Raw genomic sequence first — 27,229 nt, forward strand, 5'->3', positions numbered from 1 at the left:
ATATATTTGCACTGTGGTTAAGATTTTCATGGTCAAGAAATACTGAATTCCTCCCACATGCCAGGCACAGTACAGGTTGTTGAACTGAATGGATTGGGGAGGGCAGGATTCTGCATCTTTGGTGGTTACAAGCTGTGGTAAATGTGGTGATGAAAGTGGAGCCAGGTGTACTTAGGGAAGGTATCATGAAGACTAGGCCAGGAGGCTAGAGAAGGCCCTAACAGAGTCCAGTAAAAGCATGCATTCCAGATTTAAAGACCCATGCCATATCAATCAACATCATCCATTTCTAAGTTTCTATGTATTTGTGATATGTTTTGGTTTTAGTTATATAAGAACTGTAAGAATAGTGTTATGTGTATAATAGTGTTAGGTGTATCTATATTTAGGTAATGTTAAAATAGCTTAAATCAACACTGAGGCCCAGAATGTTCCCTTTTAAAAGGAACTACTGAAGCCAATTTAGAGGAAGCACACTAATACAAAAGATGAAGCAAAGGAATGGGAACCAAGGCATTTGGTGTCTATTCCTAGCTACTGGCTGGCAGCCCTCTGTGACTCCGATTCCCTAATCTGTAAAATATGACTCATAAGGAGTTGCAACTGAATATTTTAGAGTTTTTAAATTAATGAGGGATAAGTTTTTTAAAAACTCCCTGTACTGATATGAAAGTTCCAGAAATCATTCACAAGTTTATTATAGCAAAGAAAATGGGCAAAACGAAGCGAGTGGGTTCAGGACGTACAAGGAAAGGCAGTCAAGGCAGAAATCAAGAGGGAAGTGCGTGGTCAACTCCCCACAGCAGGAAGCGGCGCTCTGCAGATCAGAGCTATTACCGAATAAATACTTGCTGGAATTTCCAGAGATGACCAAACAAACATCAAGAAGGAAGTGGCTTTTTTCTCTTTGGAAAGTTTTATTATGGAAAATTTCTAACACGTACGAAGAGCCGAGAATAGTAACGAGCACTACCCCGCAGCTTCAGGCAGTCATCACTCACGGCCCGTTACTCTAGAGCAAATTCCAGACCTCATATTATTTCGTCCCTAAATACGTAGGCACGCACCTCTAAAGCAAAACAACGGGAACCAAGGCATTTGGTGTCTATGCCCAGCTCACTGGGGGGCAGCCCCTGTATCTTCAATTCTGCAATTCGTAACATACTACTTATAGGGGAACGGAGCGGAATTTTTTTTTAGGCAACCACAATCAAAAAGGAGGCGGTTAAATCCTCCTAAGACTCCAGGAGGGAGGCTCACCCCAAAAATCCGGGTTGGCGGAGCGCAAGGCGCTGCCAGGAGACATCTTTCAAGGCGTGCGCCCCGGGTGCGGCCCGCGGAACCCGCCTTCTAGGGCGCCGGCGGGTCCTGGCGCCACCCCTGCCCCGGAAGTCTCCGCCCACTGGCCCCAGCCGCCCCCGCACGCCCCCGCCGCCCTGGGCGCGCGGGGTGGGCTCGGGGGCGCGCACGCCGTGCGTGCCGGGCGCTCGGGACTGTACCTGGCGCGGCCCGGAGGACCGCAGTTTGGTCTGCCATGTTCCTCTCCGCGGCGCTCCGGGCCCGTGCAGCCGGCTTCGCCGCCCAGTGGGTAAGGAGGCTCGAATGAGCGCGGGCGCTGCCGCCGCCCTCCCCCTCTCTCCGCGCCTCCTGTTGTAGTGGGCACGCGGGAGCCCAGGGCCCCGGACGGGACCCCGGGCGGCGGCAAGGACACCGCGGCCTTCGCCCTCCTCAGGGAGGCCGCGTCGCCGCGGAGCGAGGGGGTCGGCGGTGCGGCTGCGGCGGGCGCGAGGCCTCCTTCCGGACGGGAGGCGGGAGGGCGGTGCCGGGACCTCCGCCCGCCTAGCAGGCCGAGTCTGTGCGCGGGGCGGCCCCAGGGTCCCCTAGCAGCACTGCCCTTGGCAGGTGGGGAAGTTGGCCGAGTGATGGCGTCACCGCGTCCCGCACCCGGAGGACGTCGGGGCCGCTCGCGCTCCTGACATCCAAGCCCGTCTCTAGAAAGGACATTGACTCTCGGGGTGAAACACCCGTTCGCACTAACTTAATAGAACGTGTTCCAGAAATGACGAGGATGACGGCGGGGCATTTACCGGAAGGAAAGCAGCCTTTCCCCCAGCAGTAACGTAGAAAGGTTGAATCAGTTCTCGGCAGAAGGGAGGGCGGTGGTGCGCAGTAGCGGAGGATGAGCTCAGGGCCTTGCAGGGAGACCTGAGTTTGGATGGTGGGTGCACCGTCTTTCCACCTTTGTGCCTTTGGGCTCTTGTTGTTCTCACTTGGTGTCCTCGGCTGTCAAGTGGGAATATTCTAATTTGTAGAGTTTGGTTTTCAATAAACGCTTGAGGTTCTACTGTTACCTGCTGGGCTCCAGGTAACATTGTGGATAATAATAATGACAAGTGACATTCCGTGACTGCCCTTCTAACCAGGCCCTTCTAGCCTTTTACAAATAGTGGGATATCAGAATGACCGAGCAAAAGTTAGGAAAGATGTGAGTAAAGTGGTCTCACCAATAAAGTTCCTTTCCTAAAAGAGAAACATTTAAGGAAATCATTTACATTTTCAAAGAAATTGCTTATTTTGTTATAATTGCTCCTTTATTAGCTAGCTGCCAATTTCTTCAGCCACAGGCTTTTATTCAGCTTGTCATTGCTTTAAAAATATCCAGAATTTAGTACTGTGTCTAGGGGAAGACACTAATTGTGTGACCTTGAGCCATATTTCTTAATCTCCTTGAGCTCTGTTTTTCTTTTCTGTAAAGTGCAGTAATACCTTATTGAGCGATTGTCAAGAATTGCCTAAAAATTATGAAATATGGAGCAATAGCTACTCAGAATAGGTTTATTTCCATCTTCAGTAATTGCCCAAAGTTTTCTGTAATGTTGACACCATTTTACAACTCATCACTGCCTCTCTCCCAAGCCACTAATTAGTTTCGTAGGGGTGAGAGAGTTGTGGTGGCGTTTTCAAGGATTGTGTTTTCAGTTTTAGAATTTTAATTTGGTTCCTTTTTTATAGTTTCTGTTTCTATCTTTTCATTTATTGAAGATGTTTTTCTTTCTGTCCTTAAGCACTGTTGTAGCAGTTTTGAAATTATTGTTTGGTAATCTCCATTGTCTTTTTTCTTGAAAATAGGTTGTTTTCCTTTTTTGTTGTTTTATGTTGAGTAATTTTGGATTGTATCCTGGACATTGTGAATGATGTCATAGAGGCTCTAGATCTTTTTAATTCCTCCAAAGAATATTTTGTTGTAGTTGTTGCAGGCAGGCAATTAACTTGAACTGCAGTCTGGCTCCCTTGTGGGCAGCGGCTCAAATATTGGTTCAGTTCTTTTAGCTGGGCTGTTTGGAGTCTGCCCTGTGTGCATGCATGTTTGGAGTCAGCCACAGAATTGGGGGCTTCTCCTCTCTGGCTTTTCCTTTTCTGGGATTTCTCACTTGCCTATGCCTCTCCTGTGGTTGTCCCAGCCTCTCCTGTGGTACTTCAAGACATTAAGGCTGCAGGTTTTCTCTTGGAGTTTTAGCTGCCCAGCATGGGATAGACTGGGGCCTGCCTTCACGGTAAAAGATGTAAAGAAAAAAAAAAGAACCCTTATTGGCTTCTTCTAAGTCTAGACTCCTTTCATGTGTCTGCCTGCATTTGGTTGTTCTTCAGTGCCTTCAGAAAGATTTTTGGTTTTTAATTTTTTTAAAAATATTTTGTCCAGAGTTCATAGTTGTTACCCAGTGGTTTGGCCTGATAATAATCTACTCAGCCATACTAGAAGTAGAACGTTCTTTGGTGGCATTTTTCTTCCTAAATTTTAAGTTTTGTAGAACGAAATGTTTTCCTATTCCATTAGAGATTCCATTGATTTTGCAGTATCTACATTTTGGCTCTAGGACATTAACCCAGTTCTTTAGAAAGAAAGAGAGAGAGAGGGAGGAAGGAAGGGAGGGAGGGAGGAGGAAAAGTGAGATTAGAGGGCATTTATATTAGTTTTCTATTGCTGCTGTAACAAGTTACCACAAATTTGATGACATACACAAATTTATTATCTTATGATTGTGTAGGTTAAAAGTCTGACATGGGTCCCACTTGGCTAAAACCAAGGTGTTGGTAGAGCTACCTTCCTTTCTGGAGATTCTAGGGGAGAACCTGTTTCCTTGGCTTTTCTAGCTTCTAGAAGGTGCCCTTCTTTGTTGGTCCATAGCCCCCTTCCATCTTCAGAGTCAGCGAGGGCAGGTCAAGCTCTCACATACCATTCTGACCCTGCTCTAACTTTGCTCACTCCTCTGCGTTTTAAGAGCCCTTGGGCCCACCCTGATAATCCAGAAAATCTCCCTATTTTTGGATCAACTGATTAGCAACCTTAATTCCATCTGCAACTGTAGTCCTCTTTTGCTGTGTATACTAACATATTCACAGCATCCCAGGATTAGGATGTGGGTATCTTTGGGGCACCATTATTCTTGCCTGCCACAGCCTTAAACAGTTTAGGGGAAAGAGAAAATGAACGCATTTTAAGTTATTCACTGAGGTTCAGTGGGCCACTATTGCACACTACAGACTCAGATCTTTATATTGGAGATGTGAACTCAGTCTCCAGTGTAAGGATAAAAATAGTATGCTAAACACTTCATCTCATTTAATCTTCTTAACACTTTAAGATAGGTACTCCTGTTATTTTATAGATGAGCAAACCTAGGTGCAGAGAAGCAGAGCAGCCTCCCTAAGGTTATAGTAATTGGTGAAGGTGAGACTGACTGAAATGATGTTTGGACATTTCATTTCTGTGAAGTATTCTTCTCTTTAGGACACTGGAGTGTTATGGGTATCCATATTGGATTTTAGATATGTAAAGAATGCTTTGTTTAATTTATGGGCAAGATGGCTGAAAGTAATCACGAATATTGTGACCATTAATATGGTTATCTTAATCTGTAATGCTCCTTTAATACCTGAATTGTTCGTTTTAGCTTTTCTATAATATAAAATTTGGCCAAATTTTACTTGGTAATTCTCTCACAATGCTAGTAAAATCACTTATATTTCTTTAATCCAAATTAACATTTTTAGTTAAATTATTGATGGAACTTTATTTGGAGAACATTTGTAAAACTCTCCTATGTATATTTGAATATATCACAAAACTTAGTTTTAGTGGTTAAGGTGTGTCCTCAAGTCAGAAAAACCTGTGTTTGACTTTTCATGTATTTAGCTGTGTGATCTAGGGAAAGTTCTTTTCTTTCCTTCTTTGAGCCTTAGTTTCCATATCTGTAAAACAAGGGATGATAATAATACCTATGTGGGGATTTTGTGAGCCAAGGGAGGCAGGCCTTTTCATTTCTAATCTGTCTCCCTATATATGCTATGTGTTTTTTTTAATTTTTTTTTTTTAAAACAGTAAATGCAGCTCTTCTGTTCTTACAGAAAACCTAAATATATATACATTAACACAGAATTTTAGCAACTTAATATCAAAGGTGATTTCTTCAAAATAGTAGAGAAAGGGCTCAATTTGTTTATAAAACAAAGGCAAGCAAAATAGTGAAGGTAAACTGATAAAAGCCCTCATTTGTTTTTCAACTGGGCATACACTGTTACTCATTCATAGCAAGTTAGCACGTGGCCATTTTCAAAGCTGCCCTGTTTTTTGATATCTTTAGGAACTTCACCTATTTTACTACATTCATTATAATATCCACATCAGGCATTTCCAATAAAGGAATAAATAAGATATTAAAAGTTTGAATTATAGAGGGGAGGGGCAAGATAGAGGTAGGGGATTAAGAGTTACAACTACTATATATAAAATAAATAAGCTGCAAGGATAATTGTACAGCGCAGGGAATATAGCCAATATTTTATAACTTTAAAAATATATAAAAAGTATAATGTATAAATATATATATAAATATAGTGAATCATTATGTTGTGCACCTGAAACATAATATTGTAAATCAACTATACTTCAATTTTTTAAAAGTTTGAATTATAAGTAGTCTTTTCCCTACTTAATGGGCCATTTGAATTCAGTTTCACTTTTAGAAGAAAGAAGCATTCTAGGACGAAATCGTCTTAGAACTGGAAAAGAACAACTTAGCTAGGCGGGACTGATTTGAAGAGTAAGCTGAATTTTCCCCCCTGCTTAGAATAGAGTCTAGGCTTTTCACTAGACTGGAGTCTAGTTTCTCATTAGACTCTGAAAATGTCTATACTTCAGTGAATTCCAGTTGAATTCACTGAACTCCAAATGAAAATTCAAGAAACTTTTTTTTCATAAACAAGAATATAATTTGATAGTGAAGAATTAATAGTGGGTTTCAATTCTAGCTTCTTTTTCAGGGTTTAAGAAGGAAGCGAGAAGACTTACAGCAGGCAAGTAGTGACAGTGACTCTGTGTTAGCTAACACAGCACAGTTGTTCTCAAAATGCAGTTTAAATCTTCCATTGTTCAGTTATTAAATGTTTTATCCCCATATCAGCTAGGCAGATGTAGTAACGCTTTAACAGGTTTATAGTATCTTCAGAGATAAGGTTATATAGTACCTGACTATTTGAACCTCAAAATACTTCAATAAGTATGTATCCCTGTTTTTACAGATACAGAAACTGACACAAAAAAATTAAGTGACTTGTGTAAGGTCACACGTTAGCAAGTGGCAGCATGGTGATCTAAACCAAAATCTTCCATTAAAAAAAATCATCATCATCATAATATCTGTAACTCCAGCGTTTCTGTAACTTAACTACTTTTTCCTGACTGTTCTCAATCAGTATGTAGTCTATCTTCAAGGATTTGGACTTTAAAACACTTTATTTTGGGGAGCGAGAGAGAGAGAATATGTGTGTGTGTGTGTGTGTGTGTGTAAATTCACGTGCATATGCAGAATTACAGGTCAGCCAGAGAGTGCCTCAAAATAGATTTTCCAGTATGCCACTACATAGGCCTCAAGACCAATTTTCAAGATTATCTGTATATTTTTAAGTAAAGTATGTGACATATCCTGGAATAATGAGGAAAGGATCAAAACTGAAGCTATTCTAACTTAGAGATTGGTGGTGTTTATTTTGATATACTGGGAAATTGGAAGGAGAAATAGGATTAACAGTAGATGTTTCATTTTGTACTTGATGAACGTTTTGTTTTAAATAAGAATTTTTTTCAGTTTGTCAATTCATGCTAAAAGAAACCTAGAAAATAGAGAAAAATATAAGAAACAAAATATAAAATAAGAGTCCCTTATAATCTTGTTAACATCATAATAACAGATAAGCACTTTTAATTGTTAAGGCCATCTAGTATTTTCATTAATGTCTATATTGAATATATTGGGATGGTAGTTTATACTTCTTTGTTTTGGTTAACCTTGATATTTTCCAGTTATGATTGTGCCACAAACACTTCTTTCTATGTCATTTTTAAGAAATATTTTTCTTAGCTACATAATATGTAATGTAAAATATGTGTGTGTGTTGTGTGTGTTGCATTTATTTTAAAGGAAATTTTTATCGTATATCTCGGACACAAAAAAGCAAAAAGAATATAATAAACACTGTGTATCCATCCACTTGCTGCCTAAGAAAGAAAACAAAACCAACACAGTTGAAGCCCCTTTGTGTACCACAGCTGATCAAATTCTCCCCTCCTCCCCCCATTATCCTGAAAATATTTATCACTCCCATATTTTATACCTATGTTTCACATTCTGTACCTGGGTCTTTTCTTGTTAATTAAAGCAAGTGTTCTGTGTAAACTTATTTCTTCAACTGAAATATTATTTGGATCTAGGGGAAAAAATCTGTGATTGTGTTATGTCACTGCTTTTGCTTCCTTGTCTGTTATGTTTGCCTTTGAATTGTCCAGCTCTTTGCCAGTTCCGTGTTTTGTTTAATCCAGTGTTCTACTATCTGTGGTTAGTAGAACTTACAAGTTGGAGGATTTCTGAACAACGGTAGAATTGCTTTTCAGGGAGAGGGTAGAGAAGGTAGAAGTGGGGGAGAAGCAATAAGGCAAAGAGAAATGAAATGCAACATAGAGAGTAATCAAATGGATTCCTTCCAAAGCAATTGAGTATGGTCAATCTGCATAGCATTATAAGAAGCTTTCTGAAACTACTTTTATGGCTGGAGTTTCTAAACTAAGGTAGTAAAGAATTGAAAAGGGGGTGTACATTCAACTCATTTTTACAGAATGAAAACATGTTTGTGAAATGAAAGCTATCCAACTTGATTCAGACAAAAGTGAAAGGCAGTAAGTTAATGGTACATTAACTCTGCAATTGCATGCCAAAAGAATGTAGGAGAAAGGATATGCGACTCGGGAGATTAGGTTGTCATTCTGGTTCTTCCACTGACTCTTGCGTGTTACCTTAGGCAAGTTAGTAACCTTACCTTTGAATCTCCATTTCCTTATATCTCTCCTGAAATAGAGGTGGGCATGGTGTAGTGTGGTAGGCCATATCTCTTAAGATACTCTACTTCTATCAGTTGATTCTATTATTTTAAATTATGGATCTTAAAATTTCATAAGGCTTTTGATTTACTAAACTTTCTTAAAATTTTAGGGAAGACATGTAAGGAATTTGCATAAGACAGCTGTGCAGAATGGAGCTGGAGGAGCCTTATTTGTGGTAAGTAATTACTTAGATTTCTTCAGAATGGAAGGACTTGGAAATTTGGGTAGATACAACACAACATATCTTAAACACCAGTGTCTTTGGTATTTGCTGGCCATTGTGGGAATTTAAACATAGCTAATTGAATTCACTACATTTCAAGAGGTGTAGTTCCAGCTAAACCTCTCAAATTTAAATTGATACCAGGGCAACTCTGGGAATAAGAATTTAGATTATTCCTTGGTGAAATAACTGTGAACCTAACCTGATTTCTTGTCACACTTTAGGTTCTTAAAAATCATTCATGTTGGCTCAGTGAAGATTCTGAGGCTGCAACTTGGGGAATCCCAAAATGGCACTAGCTTGAAACTCATAGATTTTAGTAATACAGCGAACACATTGGCAGTTGGCCTTTATGTTTTTTGTGTCCAGGGTTTCACTACAGGTAGAGGTCGATGAATTCCCTAGCTTGGTTGCACAGTTCAGAAAGGCTAAGATATGTATCCCCTTTCTGTGACAAGGTACATTTTTTAGGAATCAATCTAGTGTTTAAAGGCAATTTAGTGGACTTGTATGATGATTTAGAGTTAGTGGTATCATTTTGGAAAATGAATTATTTTTAGGCTGACTCTTAATAAATGAGTTAGCTATACTATTAATAAGTAGAGTCCTGCTTTGTATTTTGTCATCTTTGTCTAAAAACATTCGAGATCATTGTCCAAAGTTTCCGCTTTTTTTCTCTTCTATGTCCTTGAAAAACCAGAACTCTGAGAGTTAACTTACTAAGGGATTCAGTTCTGTGTTCACCATACATACAAAACATTAATTGATGTAAGTGTTAATCTCAGTGTGACTCATTTGATTTCCTGTTGACATGCCATTTCTTGTCAGTGTTTGAAGAGGGCCTGCTCTTTTGGAGAAGAAATAAAGCTTGCTGTTGGCTAGTTTCTGTAACAGAAAACTAGCTGTTGGCTAGTTTCTGTAACAGAAAACTAGCTGTTGGCTAGTTTCTGTTGTGTGGGGAAGAAATGGTGCTTTTGTAGTAGGAGGTAGGTCCCTTTAACAATCTGGTACACTCTCTTTTGGAAAAAGGCACATATTTTCACACTCAGTATTTTGTGTCTTAGGGACTTCCGTTGTGGTCCAGTGGCTAAGACTCTGCACTCCCAGTGCAGGGGGCCCGGGTTCCATCCCTGGTCCGGGAACTAGATCCTACATGCTGCAAGTAAGAGTTTGCATGCCGCAACTAAAGATCCCACATGCCCGGACTTCCCTGGTGGCTCAGTGGTTAAGACTCCACACTCCCAGTGCAGGGGGCTCAGGTTCAATCCCTGGTCCAGGCACTAGATCCCACATGCATGCCACAACTAAGGAGCCCGCCTGCTGCAACTAAGGAGCCCACGTGCTGCAACTAAGGAGCCCGTGAGCTGCAACTAAGGAGCCTGCCTTTCGCAACAGACCGGACACAACCAAATAAATAAATAAATAATAATTTTTTTAAAAAAAGGGTCCCACATGCCACAACGAAGATCCCGCGTGCCGCAACTAAGACCCGGCACAGCCAAATAAATAAATTAAAAAAAAATTTCGTGTCTTAATTTCATAAGGCTTCCAATAATCGGTAATTTTTTGTAATTAGATTACATTAGAAGATCTTATTCTCTAATCAAGTTAGATAATGCTTTTTTTGGGTTTTGATCCTAAAGCTACTTCTCATAACCTATAAAGGATGATTTTGAAAACTTCTAAATTTTTGAATTCTGCTAATATTTTGGTAATCATACTCATCAGATCTGTATTTCATAATTAGTTTAGCCATTCTTCTTGATGCAAGGATAGGTTGATGTATATCATGTTCGAATTAAAGCGAAGAGATTAAATGAACAGTAGTAGTAAAGTACAAATTCACACTTTTGAGGGAATTTTGATAATTTTGGAAAACATTTTTTTTCCTTTGTGTAGCACAGAGATACTCCTGAGAATAACCCAGATACTCCATTTGATTTCACACCGGAAAACTATAAGGTACGACTAAATTAACATTATAATTAATTTACAAAATATTTAGTATCTTCCAGATGTATAAAAACAAGTGCTTTTTCTTTGATACAGAGGATAGAGGCAATTGTAAAAAACTACCCAGAAGGGCATAAAGCAGCAGCTGTGCTTCCAGTCCTGGATTTAGCCCAAAGACAGAATGGATGGCTGCCCATCTCTGCTATGAACAAGGTACTTCATTTTTGTGTTAGTTCAAAAAGAGGAGAGATTGTGTATAGTAACTTCCTTATGTAGAAATTTCTCTGACATTCATTGATATCAATCCAGGAGTTTGAAGCCCTTTAATCATTTATATGTTTCATACCTCAAATTACATTTATGTTTTTGTTGGTTCCCTTAATAATGCAGAGAACTGAAAGGGTAGAGCTTTTTATCCTTGCAAGAAGTAGTAAAGGCATTATAGTGAAAGAGGCTTTCTTTTTTTCTGTCTTTGAGAGAAATGGCAATAATAATAAAAGATCCCAAATGTGTATAATTTGCTGTCAAGATATTCTGAAAATGAATGTACTGCTTAAACACTAGAATTGCACAGAAAAAGATCTGCTCACAGCTAATGTGAATCTTTTTAATATTTTGCATCTTTGGCTACAGGCTTTAACAAAATACATATAATACATGGTATTTACGACACTTGATTATGGCAGCTTGGAATCCACAACGTACAGAAATCTTATGGGTGACCCATTTAAATATGTTTAATATATTCATGCATGTTTTAGGATTCATTTTTTCCTAATAGTGTTTTCAGCAGTAATCCAGATTTCAAGTTTATTCATATCCTATTAATACAACTACATTTGTATGGTATTATGTTACAGTGTATCATTTACAAAGTGCCATATAAAACCTTATATTATTTGATTCTTGTGAGAATCACATGACTAATAAGCCAGTGTGATATAATGGAAAACATATTTTACTTTGGACTAAGAGATCTGATTTTTCTCTGGGCTTCTTCATCTGCAATGATGATTTTGAACTAGGTAGAGCTCTTCCAATTATTATATTATGATTTCTAAGTGATAGAGCTGGGACTGAATCATTTCTAATTCTATGTATTTTCTACTTGACTGACTGTTGCAGAGATTCTGCTATACTTCATTCTCCTTTTAACTTTCTAAAGTCTAACTATTAGGTTAGACCATTATCATCTTCCTTAGAGTATAGGAATGTCCTCAATTTATCTAATGGAATCCTGGATGCAAATTTTAGATATAGTTCATTGATCTCTTATTTACTTTGTACAGTACTCTAACACTGTTGTGGACCTTTAGTTTTTTGTTTTTTTACTATGAAAAATGTTATAAAGCAAGTTTGGTTGGTACTATACTTAGTAAACATAGGTGCTTATTTTTCTTTTTTTTCCAGTAAATCACATATATGTTTGGGGGTTTTCTAAATTCCTTACATTATTTTTGTAATAGCCAACTTTCTCAATAATGATTTAGATGTGTTTCTAATCATAAATACTTTTTTTTTTGGAAAAATTTGTTTTTAATAATGGTAAGCTTGTTGGAAGTCTTGCTGAGTGTCAAGCTTAGCAGAGCAAAATAAAATAAATGAGAAACTAATGCGAGAACATTTCAAAAATATTGTCCTGTTCTATTTAGAATTGGATGTATATGTGTGAGAGGCAAGAAATAGCATATAGAGAATAGAATCAAGATTCTTTCCACTTTGAGATTTTTAATGTTACTGTCCCCCTCCCCCCGCAAAGAGAAGCCCAACCTTACAACAAAAACAAAATCTAGAGGCTCATGCATCATTTCCTTAACCATCACTAAGGCATAGGGAGGTGCACAGCAGCAGCTTTGGGGGGCTTTTTCAATTAAACACCAGGGCCTTACAATTATTCCATTGGTCAGGCCCCAGTGTGTGTATTTTGAGAGAAATATTCAGACATATAAGCCTGGTTTAGTATCACTAAATTAAATTTAGCATAGCTACTTTAATCTTGCACAAGTGAGCCGGGATTAGATGTCTTTTGAGAATACATTTCTTTTAGAATCCCTGATAAGAGAAAGTTTAATATATTTGTCATTTGAAATGCTATTTAATGAGTTCTTTTTTCATGTCAGAACCTGGATATATGTATAATTTTTGAGTGTCAAAATTGAAGGACTTAGCCTCGCAGATATCAGATACAGATATAGTTTCTGCTTTCAAAGAACTTTTTTGGTTTTTACCAAATTGAAGTAATACGCTCAATTAATAAATATTGTAATCATATTATTTTAAAATATTTTAGGTTGCAGAAGTTTTACAAGTACCTCCAATGAGAGTATATGAAGTAGCAACTTTTTATACAATGTATAATCGAAAGCCAGTTGGAAAGTATCATGTTCAAGTCTGCACTACTACGCCTTGCATGCTTCGTAACTCCGACAGCATACTGGAGGCCATTCAGAAAAAGCTTGGTATGGGACACAGTATATTTATAAATTTTATGAAAAAATAGAGTTGTCTTTCGAGATTTGACCTATTTCTTACCTGTATTTTCAAACTTTTACCATCTTACTGGATCTGTACTTCACAAGTAAATTTTTGTCTTACTGTGTTTGCCCACCATTATTGCTTCCTATTTTGTATTCTTTAGTTCTCCTCCTCAAAGCTGAGTTTTCATGTTTTCTTCCTTAACCATTGAGTATGTTTTAAAAGCTTCTCGAAGTTTTAAAGTTTTCATTGTTTAGAAAATTAAGTTTCACTTGTTATGTGATAGCATGTGGCACATAAAGAAGTGACTATATCATCCTTGTATCCTTCCAAACAAGACTTGGAACAAATAAGATACGAGAATAGGACTTCCCTGGTGGCGCATTAGTTAAGAATCTGCCTGCCAATGCAGGGGACACGGTTCGAGCCCTGGTCTGGGAAGATCCCACATGCCGCAGAGCAACTAAGGCCATGCACCACAACTACTGAGCCTGTGCTCAAGAGCCTGTGAGCCACAACTGCTGAAGCCTGAGTGCCACAACTACTGGAGCCCGCGTGCCTAGAGCCCGTGCTCCACAGCAAGAGAAGCCACCGCAATGAGAAGCCTGAGCACCACAATGAAGAGTAGCCCCCACTCACGGCAACTAGAGAAAGCCCGCATGCAGCAACGAAGACCAATGCAGCCAAAAATAAATAAATTTATTTTAAAAACAAAAATGATACTAGAATAGGAAGAATGCTTCAGGAAGGGAAATTTGGAATAAGATGTTATTACAATTATACTCCAATAAAGATGTTTAAAAAAGAAAGATGTTATTACAGTAGCATTTACAGAATTAAAAGGGCATTTTATTATATAAAACTGCCATTGTTGCATTTATCACTATACATATCAAATGAAGTAAAAGGAGGTGTCTCTTAATTTTGTTGTTACTTGCATGTTGTAAAAATAGTTGGAGAGTATAGAAGTATGTAAGACAGAAGTCTGAAGTCTGCTCAAAATCCTACCCTGCCATCTCCAAGGTACAAATTATGATAACAGGTATATTAGTTTTAGATTTTATATTGTTTTAATTATTTTCATTATTAAATACATAAATGTAATATGTCTGTTTGCTTTTTGCACTTGATTTTGGCTATAATATGTGTGCCTCATTTTTCTATTATAAGTTAAATTATTCTGCAGTTACTTTCATGTATACAACATGTCTTTGCATACTTGTCCAATTGTACACGAAGGTTGTTTACAAGAAGTAGAATTGCTGGGTCAGATTTTACTATATTTTGCTAAAATGCCTTCCCTAAAGATATGAGAGTACCTATTTTCCTTATATTCTTAATGATCTTTGACATTAGCTGTTTTCTGAGTCTTTGCCCGTCTGATCGTATGACTGATTTTAGTAGGTTAATTAGCATGATCAAAATGAAGATAATATGGTCTGATGCACTGTTATGTAACAAAAAACACTGGAGATGAGTCCTCTGAAATTTGTTTTTAAAGGAACAAGTCCACTTAAATCCTTGAATGTTCTATAATAACTATACAGAGTTGTTTAATTTAAGAAATTTAATGTTCTTAAATACTTTTTATATGCCTCTGTAAATACTTTTTATATATATGCTTTTTATGTTGGTTTTTTTTTTTGGTTCTTAAGCTATATTGCAATTAAAATATAACCTGGTCCTTACCAGTGCTTATTTATATTTTTAGGAATAAAGGTTGGAGAGACTACACCTGACAAACTTTTCACTCTTATAGAAGTGGAATGTTTAGGGGCCTGTGTAAACGCACCAATGGTTCAAATAAATGACAACTACTATGTGAGTATTTACTTAATATAAAGTTGTATGATGTTATATTTAAAATATTTTAAACATTTGGTTTCTTGTCATGTGGATGTTGGTTTCTGAATTATTCATTTAGAAGAAACTGTTGGCATAAATATCTAGAAGGTTTCTTTTTTCCTGGTTTCCAAACTTTATTAAAAATCAAAGAATAGAAAAACTTTACATAAAATATGTCAGTTTTAGCTTCCACATTGTTGTCCACCAGAACGTTTTAAAAAAATTATTATCATTAAACATTTTTGCATTTAACTCCAGGAGATAATGACACATTTTAAAAACTTTTAAATAGGGGCTTCCCTGGTGGCGTAGTGGTTAAGAATCTGCCTCCCAGTGCAGGGGACGCAGGTTCAAGCCCTGGTCCGGGAAGATCCCACATGCCGTGGAGCAACTAAGCCTGTGCACCACAACTACTGAGCCTGCGCTCTAGAGCCTGCGAGCCACAACTACTGAGCCCGCGTGCCACAACTACTGAAGCCCACGCACCTAGAGCCTGTGCTTCACAACAAGAGAGGCCACTGCAGTGAGAAGCCCGCACGTCGCAACGAAGAGTAGACCCCGCTCGCCACAACTAGAGAAAGCCTGCGCACAGCAACAAAGACCCAACGTGGCCAAAAGTAAATAAATATTTAAAAAATCTTTTAAATAATGAAAAATTTAATAATTTACATATAAATACAAAAAATAACCACCAAGGCTTAATAGATAATAATATTTTGCCACACTTGCTTTAGGTATTATAATTTTTATCATTATTATGCGCAGAAATAAACTATAGGTGAGGGTAAACCTCCCCCACCCCCATTCAAAATCCTGTTCTTTTCCTTTCATTCCCAGAGATAACCACTATCATAAACTGTGTTTTTCCTGTACATGTTTTTTAAACTTTCAAAATATATGTATCTAGGCATGCTAATAATACTATATTGTGTGTTTTAAAAATTTGACAGAGATTGTATCATAACTCTAAGAACTGCTTTAACCAGATCTCAGAAGTTTTTTTTTTTTTTTAAAGGAAGTTATTTTGTTTATGTATTTATTTATGGGTACGTTGGGTCTTCGTTGCTGTGCGAGCTTTCTCTAGTTTTGTTGAGGGGGGGGCTACTCTTCGTTGCGGTGTGTAGGCTTTTCATTGCGGTGGTTTCTCCTGTCACGGAGCACAGGCTCTAGGTGTGCGGGCTCAGTAGTTGTGGCTCGTGGGCTCTAGAGCGCAGGCTCATAGTTGTGGCGCACGGGCCTAGTTGCTCCACGGCATGTGGGATCTTCCCAGACCAGGGCTCGAACCTGTGTCTCTTGCATTGGCAGGCGGATTCTTAACCACTGAGCCACCAGGGAAGCCCCTCACAAGTTCTTTTTTTAAAAAAATATTTATTTATTTATTTATTTTTGGCTGTGTTGGGTCTTAGTATAGCCTGTGGGATCTTTTGTTGCGGTGTGTGGGCTTCTCTCTAGTTGTGGCGCGTGGGCTCCAGAGTGAGTGGGCTCAGTAGTTGCAGCGCATGGGCTCTCTAGTGGAACGGGCTCCAGAGCACGTGGGCTCTGTAGTTGTGGTGCACGGGCTTAGTTGCCTTGCGGCATGTGAGATCTTAGTTCCCCAACCAGGGATCGAACCTGTGTCCCCCACATTGGAAGGTGTATTCTTAACCACTGGACCACCAGGGAAGTCCCATTACAAGTTTTGGTAAGTAATATTTTTATCATTTAGTTCTAAATATTTTTAAATTTGCATTTTGATTTCTTCTTTGACCTCTGTTTTTTAGAAGTGTTCTTAATATCCAAGTGTGTGGAGTTTTCTAGTTACCTTGTTTTAATTGCTTGCTACCCTAATTATATCATGGCTGTCATTCATAATATCTTGTTAGTTCATAATCCTTAGAAGTTTGTTTATGGAAATTCTTTTAAGGCCTGTGTTGAAGGTAGATACTTCAAGAAGGGATTGACTTTGCTTCTCTCTTGCTCCTGGAAATACTACTGGCCCAAAAGAAATCCCTTCTTCTTATATCCTCCCCTCTTCTTCCCCTAAAGTGTAAGTTTCTAGAGTAGCAGGGTTTTTTTGAGGGACAGTTTTAATTTCTAGTTTTCCCTTATATTGAGGGTATAGCTTTTGGGGGTCTCAGCTTTACATGGTTTGGATGACGTCCTGTGTCCTGGAGATTTGTCCCTTGCCCCTCTAGGCTATGAGACCCTGAAGCCAAGTTTTTTTGCTGTTCCACTGTCTCCCTAAGTTTTCATTGAGTTTTTGGCCTCTGGGTATTTTTTTCTTGTCAGTGCCTTGATATTGATAAAATTTTAAAGTTTTTAAAAAAATTTTATCCAGCATTGTTAGTTGTTATAATAGGACGTTCAGTCAGGATAGCTGGACTGCCATAATGCCTGTAATGGAAATCTACAGTTTTTTTTTTTAATGAAGATGAAATTGGACTTCTTTGGCATTTTACATTTCTGGGATGTTTTTATTACCTATAGGGGTTTTCTTCATTTTAATGATGGTGATTCAAATTTCTTACCTTCTCTTTCTCATATTAAAAAAAAAATTCCTTTAAAAATATGGCAATAACTTACCCTTTTCCCACATTTCTGCAATTTACTCATAATCATGAGGATCTTAATTTAAGCAGGAATTAGACAGTCAAGGCTTTGTATGAAGCACTGTAATTCTAAATATAGTAGACTGCGGATTTATGCAAGAGATTCAGTTAGTAGTGGTATGGTCTTTGGTGAGGCAGTTAACTTTTTATTATTATTATTATTATTTATTTATTTTTGGCTGCGTTGGGTCTTCGTTGCTGCACACGGGCTTTCCTTAGTTGCCCTGAGCGGGGGCTACTCTTCGTTGCAGTGTGTGGGCTTCTCATTGCGGTGGCTTCTCTTGTTGTGGAGCATGGGCTCTAGGCATGCGGGCTTCGGTAGTTGTGGCACATGGGCTCTAGAGCACAGGCTCAGTAGTTGTGGCCCACGGGGTTAGTTGCTCCGCGGCATGTGGCATGTTCCCGGACCAGGGCTCGAACCCATGTCCCCTGCATTGGCAGGTGGATTCTTAACCACTGCGCCACCTGGGAAGCCCAAGGCAGTTAACTTTTATGGATGTCAGCTGACCAGTGGATAAAATGAAATAGTCACATAAACTGTGATTGGATACCGATTAGAGAGAAATATTAAATACATTTTGAGGATGGTTGAATATGGTCTTGACATTTGATTTTATTAAGGAATTATTATTGTTAGTTAATTGGGTGTGGTAATGACATTGTGTTACTTAAGAACATTTAAAAATGTTCTGAGAGTTCCCTGGCGGTCCAGTGGTCAGGACTCTGGGCTTTCACTGCTGTGGCCTGGGTACAGTCCCTGGTCAGGGAACTAAGATCCCACAAGCTGTGCAGTGAGGCCAAAAAAAAGTTCTTAGGAGATGCCCGCCTGCTGTGGTTATTAGGGGTGAAGTGTCATGATGTCTGCAACTTGCTTTTAAATGTACAGCCAAAAAAAAAAAGAAAAGAAACCAAAAGGCATATGTGTACATAATTCAGATATGGTAAGGAATATGGTTATTCATGTATACTTTTCAAATTTTCATAATAAAGAGTTGGGGTGGATAAAATCATTAGGTGAGTTTAAAGATTCCTTCTAGTTTTGAGGTTCTGAGCATCTGTTGCACCCTAAGCAGTTCTTATTTTTATAAATGTTTATTCTATATTAAAGGGCTTCTATGAGGCTAGGCATTGAATATACAGTACTGAATCATGATTTCTCTAGCATAGTACCAGGGTCCTAAAAACATTTTCTTAAGTACTTAACAGTTTGGGAGGGGTAGAGGGGATATAATGTAGTTTAGGCACTTTCATTAGTTTAATCTTGCCCCATTCTGTTTTGACTGTCTTTTGACTAATCCTAGGGTGCAACCAGGGGTAGGAGTGTGTCTATGTGTTTTAACTGTGTTTGTTATTTTAAATAACAGAACACTTGAGGTAAGAATTTTACACAGGTGTATAGTGCACAAAATACAAAGCTGCTCTGGTTGAAACGGGGATTGGAGGGTCAGGATTATTAAAATAAATGTGTCCAAAATAAGTTTTTTACTTTTCCTTTCGAAAATTAAGTGACGTTTGCAACAGGGTGAATTTTACCTGGGAAATAAAGAAGATATCACTAGGGTATTAGATCTTTAGCTTAGGGATAGATATTAGGCATCTACTTTTTATGACTGCTGGTGCTAATTACTATTTGCATCTCACTGATTCTTCAAGGACATAGCATTTGTTGAGCATGTGCATGGCAGTGTTCTATTTTATTTATCTTCTCTTTTAATCCTCAAAACGCTCTGAAGTCAGTTTATGAATGAAGAAACAAATTTGGGGAAGCTGAGTAATTTCTCTCAGATTGCTGGCTAGTAAGTGCTGGGACTTCAGCTCAAATGCAGAACTATCTCCCTTCAAAGCACTGCTCTGTGCTGCCTCTTAGGCTGCAGCTCCTATTGCTATTGCATTTAGCAGGACAGACTATGCATAGGAGTTACTCAGTTGTTGCTGCCTTGGTAACTAACTTGTGAGCTGAGACAGACAATAAACTGTTATTAGGGATTTACACTGATTTTGAGGTAGGATGTAATTTTAATATGACTATTTTACTTTTTTTTTCTAGGAGGATCTGACACCTAAGGATATTGAAGAAATTATTGATGAACTCAAGGCTGGCAAAATCCCAAAACCTGGGCCAAGGTATCCTTTTATTTCTTTTTAATAAATTTTAATGGCTTAACCTAAGTTAGTCTTTCATGTAGACTTAATTTTAAAATTTTAAACCCTAAGTCCATAGGAGTTTTCAGGAGCCTTGAATACTATCTAAATCAACTTGTCATTTAAAGCAATGATTTTTTTCCCCCGTCCAAAACCCTATCAGATAATCATCTGGTATCTACTTGGATGATATAAAGAAGGGAAATGTACTACAAATAGAAATCTATTTCATTGCTTAAAAGTTCATACTGCCAGAATTTGACCCAAAGTCTGTCTTCCCTCTGATTTCCACCTAAAGGTCCAAAGGTTCTGTCCTTTGAACAAACACAAGATAATTTTTATATCTCTTCCAAATGCCGGCTCTTTAGTTACTTGAAATAGCTATCTCATCTTCCCCGTATCTTTTCTCAGATTTAATATCCACAGTTGTTTCATTGTTTTTCCTTATATGACATAGTTTTGGTCTCCCTCCTTGGCAGGTCTTCTGGTTGGCTAATGAGTTTCTTAATGTGATACTTAAACTAATCACAGTATTTGAGATATGTACTTAGCATGTGGGGCATTGTGGGACTGTCTTCTTTATTCCAGACATCATGCTTATAATAATGCAGCCTAATTACATCAATTCTTACTTCAGATACATTACACCATTAAATTGTACTTACAGTCAGTTAGAATGCCTAGATCTTTTTCAACTTAGACATTGTTTTATCCAGGCTACTCCCATCCTGCAGTTGTGTAACTGCAGTAATTAGTAACTACTAATTACTCCTCATTCAGTTATGAACCTGAACTTTTGCTGCTAAACAAACCCCTATTCCTTATCTAAGTGTTCTCATTACTTAAAATTCTCTCTTAATACTAGCAATGTTTGCATGGTTTTATAGTTATATTCCCTTTGTATTTTTTCTGCTTATGTCATATAAAATTTTCCTTGTCTCAACATATATATAGGTTTTAAAGGCCATACAGTATTCTAATGTATTGCGAGAACTATGATGTGCTCTTTATTACCCTGTTTTAAAATATATTTTCCTTCTTTTTGTTACAAACAACGATTCCCTGAGGTTGAATTACTAGGTCAAGAGGGTATGCATGGTTCTGGAGTCTGCAAGAAGTACTGAGAATTACTCCCTCATTGTTCTGACCGACTAATAACCCTACCTAATAAGAAAAAGAGGTCAGTTCAGGATAACAAGTTTAGTAAAGGCAAGCTGGCCCCTAAAAAACATACACTTCTTTCAACACTTGAATTTGTTTAAAGACGTTTGGCATTCCCTTCCTAGTTCCTCACTTACTTGGGCTACACTGAAAACATTTTTTAGGAATAAAACATTTCCACTGTGAAGAATTAGTCTCCTTTATGGAGGCTACTGAAGTGAAACCTTTTGTCATTTAACATTACAATATTTCTCTTAGCCACTGGTCCTGTCCCTTACTTATCCTTGCTTCAACTGTAGCCGCCCCTTGCCCAAAAACAAAAGTTCATAATATTTTTCACAAACTTTAGCTTGTTTTTAGGACTCGGATATTTTAAAATAAGTTCGTGCTACTCTTGTATTTGTACTTAAACCCGTAATACTTCTTTGAACTTCGGGGTACTTTGTTTTAATATCTCAGGTGCACATTTCCTTGTGAAATCCACTTGGTTTCTTTAAATGTCCCCTTTTTTTCTGATTAGGTATTGTTTTTAATTCTGTAGTCATACTTTTGGAGCTTAGACCCTCCTCCTTCCTTTCTTGTGAACTTCGTGATCTATTGATGACAACATTAATCCAGCATTAAATCTCCTGCCACACAAACAGACAGATAGCTGCTTTGTCTACTTTATTGTATTCCCTCAGCATTCATTTGTTTTACAAATATTTCTGGATTTGTGCTGTGTGCCAGTCACTATCTTAGGTTGTGCATACAAATTATGAACAAGGTAAAGTCGTCATATATTTTATATTCTAGTGATGGAGAGAGACAACTAGTGTAATACCTGAATAATAAATGCTAGGAGGAAAATAAACAGGTTAGGGGATGAAGGATGACTGGAGGTAAATTTAGTCAGGTGAGGCCTTTCTGAGGTGGTGAATTAATGACCTGAATGATAAGCCCAAAGGAACCATGTAAAGAGCTGGAGGAACAATGTTGCAGAGGGAGAGGAAAGAGGAGGTATTAAGGTCCTGGAGGAAAAATAAGATGACAGTACGGTTGAAGTGAGTGATCAAGGAGGAAAGTGGTGGAAGAGGTCAGAGAGGTAGGTAGAGGCCCAGGTAAGCAATTTGGGTTGAATCCTAAGTATAAAAAGCTGTTGGAGTGTTTTCAGTAGGGAATGATATGCGTGATCTTGTTAAAATTATTGTCGTAGTTGCTGTGTAAAGAATAGTTTAAAATTTAGTGGATGTTGTAGGGCAGAGGAATTACGAATGATTTCTAGCTTTTTAGTCTGAGCACCTCAGTGATTCCTTTAACTAAAATGAAGAAGATTTGGGGTAGGGCAATTTTGGGGAAGAAAAGTCACTTTGTTTTGGACATGCTACTTAGCATGTTTGAGATGCCTACTTAGACATCCATGGTAGAGTGCGGAAAGGTTAGATATGAGCTTGGGATTTAGGGAATACATTAGGGCTGGAAATATGAATTGGGGATTCATTAGTTATTATAGATGGTATTTAAAGCCATGTCTGGATGAGATTACCAGGGGTGAAATTAAGAGTTTGTTGTTGTTTTTAATACAGGAGATACTATAACATTGTATTTTAACATTAATAAACAGGAACTAAGTACCACAGTAAAGCATTTTCGACACCTAATAATAATAGGAATGTTGCTTATCAGTAACTGTAAATAGTTCTTCAATGTGATTTTTTTGACAGTGTTCTAGATTTGAGCCAAAGACTTTAAGAATTACTGGTTTCTCAACCTATTTTTATTTCCTACGTATCACCTCTTATTTAAAAAGCTGATATAGGGAATTCCCTGGCAGTTCAGTGGTTAGGACTCTGTGCTTCCACTGCAGGGGGCACGCACGGGTGGTCAGGGGACTAAGATCCATGCCATGCAGTGTGGCCAAAAAAATTTTTTTTTATAAATAAATAAATAAATAGCCAAGATAAATCTATTTAGTTTTCAGTAATTGCAGAGCATCCGTCAGTGGTATATGTAAAGAGTGTATCTGGACATGGTAATTCAGAATGTCTTCCCAGCATGTGAAAATAAGAACTTCCCCAAGTTAATTTCTTGGCTCTTGAGAGAGACTGTGATGATAGCAGTAACCAAAATAGTTATAGCTGTTCTTTAAATTAACCAAAGCTGGCTACTGCTTTTTTATTAGTTTTTTTTTTTTTTTAAATAAATTTATTTATTTATTTTTGGCTGTGTTGGGTCTTCATTTCTGTGCGAGGGCTCTCTCTAGTTGCGGCAAGCGGGCCTCTCACTATCGCGGCCTCTCGTTGCGGAGCACAGGCTCCAGACACACAGGCTCAGTAGTTGTGGCTCACAGGCCCAGTTGCTCCACGGCATGTGGGATCTTCCCAGACCAGGGCTCAAACCCGTGTCCCCTGCGTTGGCAGGCGGATTCTCAACTACTGCACCACCAGGGAAGCCCTATTAGTATTTTTATAATAAAGCCCTCTGCTTAAATATTTGAAAGAGGTGCTAGTTGTGAGTCTTTGAGTAATTGCAGAAATTAAACTGGTTCAGTGGTAACTGATTTCTGAGTACCACTATCAGGTGTACTCTGGCCAAAATTGGTAAAGATTGCTATCTCTTTGTGGTTCAAAACTGCTTTTTTATTATTTTGGTAAATGATGGCTAGAAAGAAAATATTAAACTGATGGTAAGACAACATTCTTTCTTTTGACATTTATAAATATTTGTGTGCTAGAGATTCTTTTTGTTTTTAATTTATTTTTGGCTGCGTGGGGTCTTCGTTGCTATGTGCAGGCTTTCTCTAGTTGTGCAAGCTGGGGCTGCTCTTCATTGAGGTGCGCAGGCTTCTCATTGCGGTGGCTTCTCTTGTTGCGGAGTACGGGCTCTAGGGCATGCGGGCTCTAGAGCACAGGCTCAGTAGTTGTGGCGCACGGGCTTAGTTGCTCCGTGGCATGTGGGATCTTCCCGGACCAGGGATCAAACCCGTGGTCCCATTCATTGGCAGGCGGGTTCTTAACCACTGCACCACCAGGGAAGTCCCTAGAGATTGTTCTTATTTTCAATTAAAGTACTGAACATAACTTCTAAACCTGCTTCCAATTACTAATTAATAGATAGAGGTTGTTTTTTAGTATGGATTATCTAAAACTAATTTTAAATTCAACTTGAATTATTCATATTTAGTTTTATAAAGATATTTTAAATTTTACGGAATTCTGTGGAGTACAGATAACATCTGAGGTGTTTAAAAGTATAGATAGGCTACAAAGTATATATACAAAAGATATAGGTGATTGATGATAAACTCTAGACAATAAAGTCACTGGTTTTTTTATACTAAATGTAGGGGCAGTGGTGCACGTATCTCAGTAATATTAAAAAGATAAGCACTTGGGGCTTCCCTGGTGGCGCAGTGGTTGAGAATCTGCCTGCCAATGCAGGGGACACGGGTTCGAGCCCTGGTCTGGGAAGTTCCCACATGCCGCGGAGCAACTAAGCCCGTGAGCCACAATTACTGAGCCTGCGCGTCTGGAGCCTGTGCTCCGCAACAAGAGAGGCCGCGATAGTGAGTGGCCCCCGCTTGCCACAACTAGAGAAAGCCCTTGCACAGAAACGAAGACCCAACACAGCCATAAATAAATAAATAAATAAAACTTAAAAAATAAATAAGGATTTCTGGGTTTAAAAAAAAAAGATAAGCACTAAACTTTCATAAAGTAGCTTTTTTTTTTTTAAGGAATTCCTTTTATTTTTATTATTTATTTATTTATTTATTTATTTATGGCTGTGTTGGGTCTTCGTTTCTGTGCGAGGGCTTTCTCTAGTTGCGGCAAGCGGGGGCCACTCTTCATTGCGGTGCGCGGGCCTCTCACTATCGCGGCCTCTCTTGTTGCGGAGCACAAGCTCCAGACGCACAGGCTCAGTAGTTGTGGCTCACGGGCCTAGTTGCTCCACGGCATGTGGGATCTTCCCAGACCAGGGCTCGAACCCGTGTCCCCTGCATTGGCAGGCAGATTCTCAGCCACTACGCCACCAGGGAAGCCCAAGAAGTACTTTTTTTAAGCCATAAAAAATGTACAGAAAGGCCAAGTTTTCTAGAATGCAAATGAGTTAAAATGATTACTGTGCAAGTAGTGTTGGAATGGCTAAAAAACCAGATTTACCTTTTTAATTGTAAGAAGAGAACAAGGTAATTAATAGATGGTATTTTAAGCATATCGGGGGAATCATTTTTTGTTTTTTATTACGTGAAAATCTGGGTGTAAATTGTGGCTGTCAGGTGAATGGGTGGGGCTAGATCATGGCCTCTCTAGGGTTCTGAAGCATGTTTATAGATAAAGTGAGGAGGAAAGTTACATGATTAGTAGATTAAACCAAGTTTGTAGGCTTTACTGGAGTATTTTACAGCCTTTGTAGTATTTTAATGTGCATTTTGTGAATGGTGGGGGCAGGCGAAAGTTTGCAGGCAGGCATAACAGAGGACTGGAACCCCCTTTTTTCCCCTAAAGTATGTTATGGGATGGTAATTTTGTGGAACAAACTTTAGGAAACTGGACCAGATTATTCTTAAAGTTACTTTCTTGTATAAAATTCCATAATCCTGTGAAGAGCTCATGCAGTATACATGATTAATTCTATTTACTGTTCCAGAAACTTCAGTTTTTTAATCTTCCTAAGTTGATCCTTTGTGTTGGCAAAGAGGGTAGCTGAGCTTAAACCACAAGAGGGAACCTAGTAAAGGAGAAGAAAGGTCCTCCAAAATGGATTAATTTCATTATTTCATTGGTAGTCAAAGAGCAGCAAGGGTACCTGTGCTACCAGTTAACATTAAAAAAATTACAAAGCGAAATACTGTTTATTAAAGCTAGATATCATTTTGCTACTTACCCTAAAACTTTAATTTTAGGCTGTAACAGATAGTACAGTAACTGCTTTTTTATCTGGTTTTCATAGTGAACCTATAATGCAAATATATTAACTAATTTCTGACTTTGTAGGTATTCTTTATTATAATACACTACTTAGTTACTTGCATTATGTAATGTAATAGCTTAAAAGATCTTATAAATGACTATGTGGTGTCATTTTCCTGTCCCCTCAACAAATGATTTTCTAGGGCTAAAAATAGACTTATAAGATTGATGACAGAGTGTGAAGGGCAAAGCCAGAGGGAATAAAATGATTTAATTGAATAAGTTCTTCAGCTGAAATCTGTGGCAGGAACAAGGTAAATGAGCAAAGCCAGGGAATAGAAGGGTGAAACAGGAGTAGGTGCTGAGATAGGCTCTAGCAACAGAGGTCAGACAGGGCAGAGGTTGAGCCTGAACGATTACCTGGGAAAGTATGTGTGGTGGTGAAAAGAAGACAGGTTCATTTACCTCTGCACTGCCTCCCTTCATAGAACTATAGGAGGACCTGTTCATGTTTTCTCTGTGGCTGTGGTAGCCACCCTGATCTGGAACCTGTTTTTGAAAAATTAATATGAATAATTTAGCCTTTAAAAACAAAAATACAAACGGATTTTGTCTTTACTGCTTCTAAGGGACATCCTCCCAAATCTTCAAATCTCTCAAGGAATCCAGTTTTTGTTTGTTTCCAAATACAGTGTATAACTGTGTATTCCCTGCGACAGTGGATCTCAGTCAAAATAAAATTCAAATACAAAAAGAATAAACGTAGTACTCTAGTTTATTAAAACATGCTTTTTTAAAATGTCCTCTGGGGCTAGGTTATTTTGCTGTAGTTCTTAGCTATGATCTTTGGGCAGATGCTGCATCATCCCAAGCCTTGGTTTCTGTATCTGTAAAATATTTTGGCCAGTGTCCCTTGTCTCATAGTATTGTTGTAAAGATTTAACGAGCCAGTGATGTATGTACACTGCTCAGTAAGTGGGAATAGTATTAGTATTATTTTTATATTTTTCATATTTCATGTTTTTATATTTAACCTTAGGAAGAGAAAATCTTGCGGCAGTTATAATGTTTGGATTAAATAATCCATACTAGTTTTCTGAGGAGAAATAGTTACTTAACTGGGCTCTTGGTGAGGTAACAGTTATAAATGGTAATCATTAGCAGTCAATTTAATGTTACTTTTCCTTTCAGGAGTGGACGCTTCTCATGTGAGCCAGCTGGAGGTCTTACCTCTTTGACTGAACCACCTAAAGGACCTGGCTTTGGCGTGCAAGCAGGCCTTTAATTTATATTCAACTGTAAATATGTCACTGGAGAAATAAAATATGAATCTCCTATCTATCTACATAGACTTTTTATATTATTTGTTCATTTCCATCTGTGTACACCTTGCTTGTAACCTAGCAACTTGCAGCAGTAAGTGCCATGTCAGGACTTCAGAGCACCATTTTAGTCGTCTGCTGTCTTTGGCTAACTATGAACACATTATTCCATAAGCTAGTTAACAGTTATTTCA

At 38.3% G+C, this 27,229-nt stretch overlaps 1 protein-coding gene and 1 long non-coding RNA gene across 4 annotated transcripts in view; one reads left to right on the forward strand and one right to left on the reverse strand.

The window, feature by feature from the left end:
* Positions 1 to 1,622, reverse strand: part of LOC309610580 — a 58,800-nt gene extending 57,178 nt beyond the window's left edge. The window contains exon 1 of one of the 2 annotated variants that reach the window (XR_014234046.1): positions 1,500 to 1,622. This is a non-coding gene — a long non-coding RNA (uncharacterized lncRNA). The remainder of the gene's footprint in view (positions 1 to 1,499) is intronic. The other variant, XR_014234047.1, reaches the window with a different exon arrangement.
* Positions 1,455 to 27,058, forward strand: NDUFV2 (NADH:ubiquinone oxidoreductase core subunit V2). 2 transcript variants are annotated; one of them, XR_014234006.1, is made up of 9 exons: positions 1,455 to 1,588; positions 8,544 to 8,609; positions 10,557 to 10,619; positions 10,707 to 10,823; positions 12,901 to 13,069; positions 14,797 to 14,906; positions 15,223 to 15,547; positions 19,566 to 19,642; positions 26,905 to 27,058. XR_014234006.1 is itself a non-coding variant. In XM_082353611.1 (8 exons), exons 1-8 carry the CDS (start codon positions 1,535 to 1,537, stop codon positions 26,996 to 26,998), a joined length of 750 nt encoding a protein of 249 aa, XP_082209737.1. In that variant the 5' UTR covers positions 1,455 to 1,534; the 3' UTR covers positions 26,999 to 27,058. The 2 variants fall into 2 exon arrangements, 1 of the variants encoding a protein (XP_082209737.1); XM_082353611.1 differs by lacking the exon at positions 15,223 to 15,547.
* The last annotated feature ends 171 nt before the right edge of the window (positions 27,059 to 27,229 follow it).

The sequence above is a fragment of the Balaenoptera borealis genome (assembly GCF_965194805.1).
Source record: "Balaenoptera borealis genome assembly, chromosome: 14".
Classification (NCBI taxonomy): domain Eukaryota; kingdom Metazoa; phylum Chordata; class Mammalia; order Artiodactyla; family Balaenopteridae; genus Balaenoptera; species Balaenoptera borealis.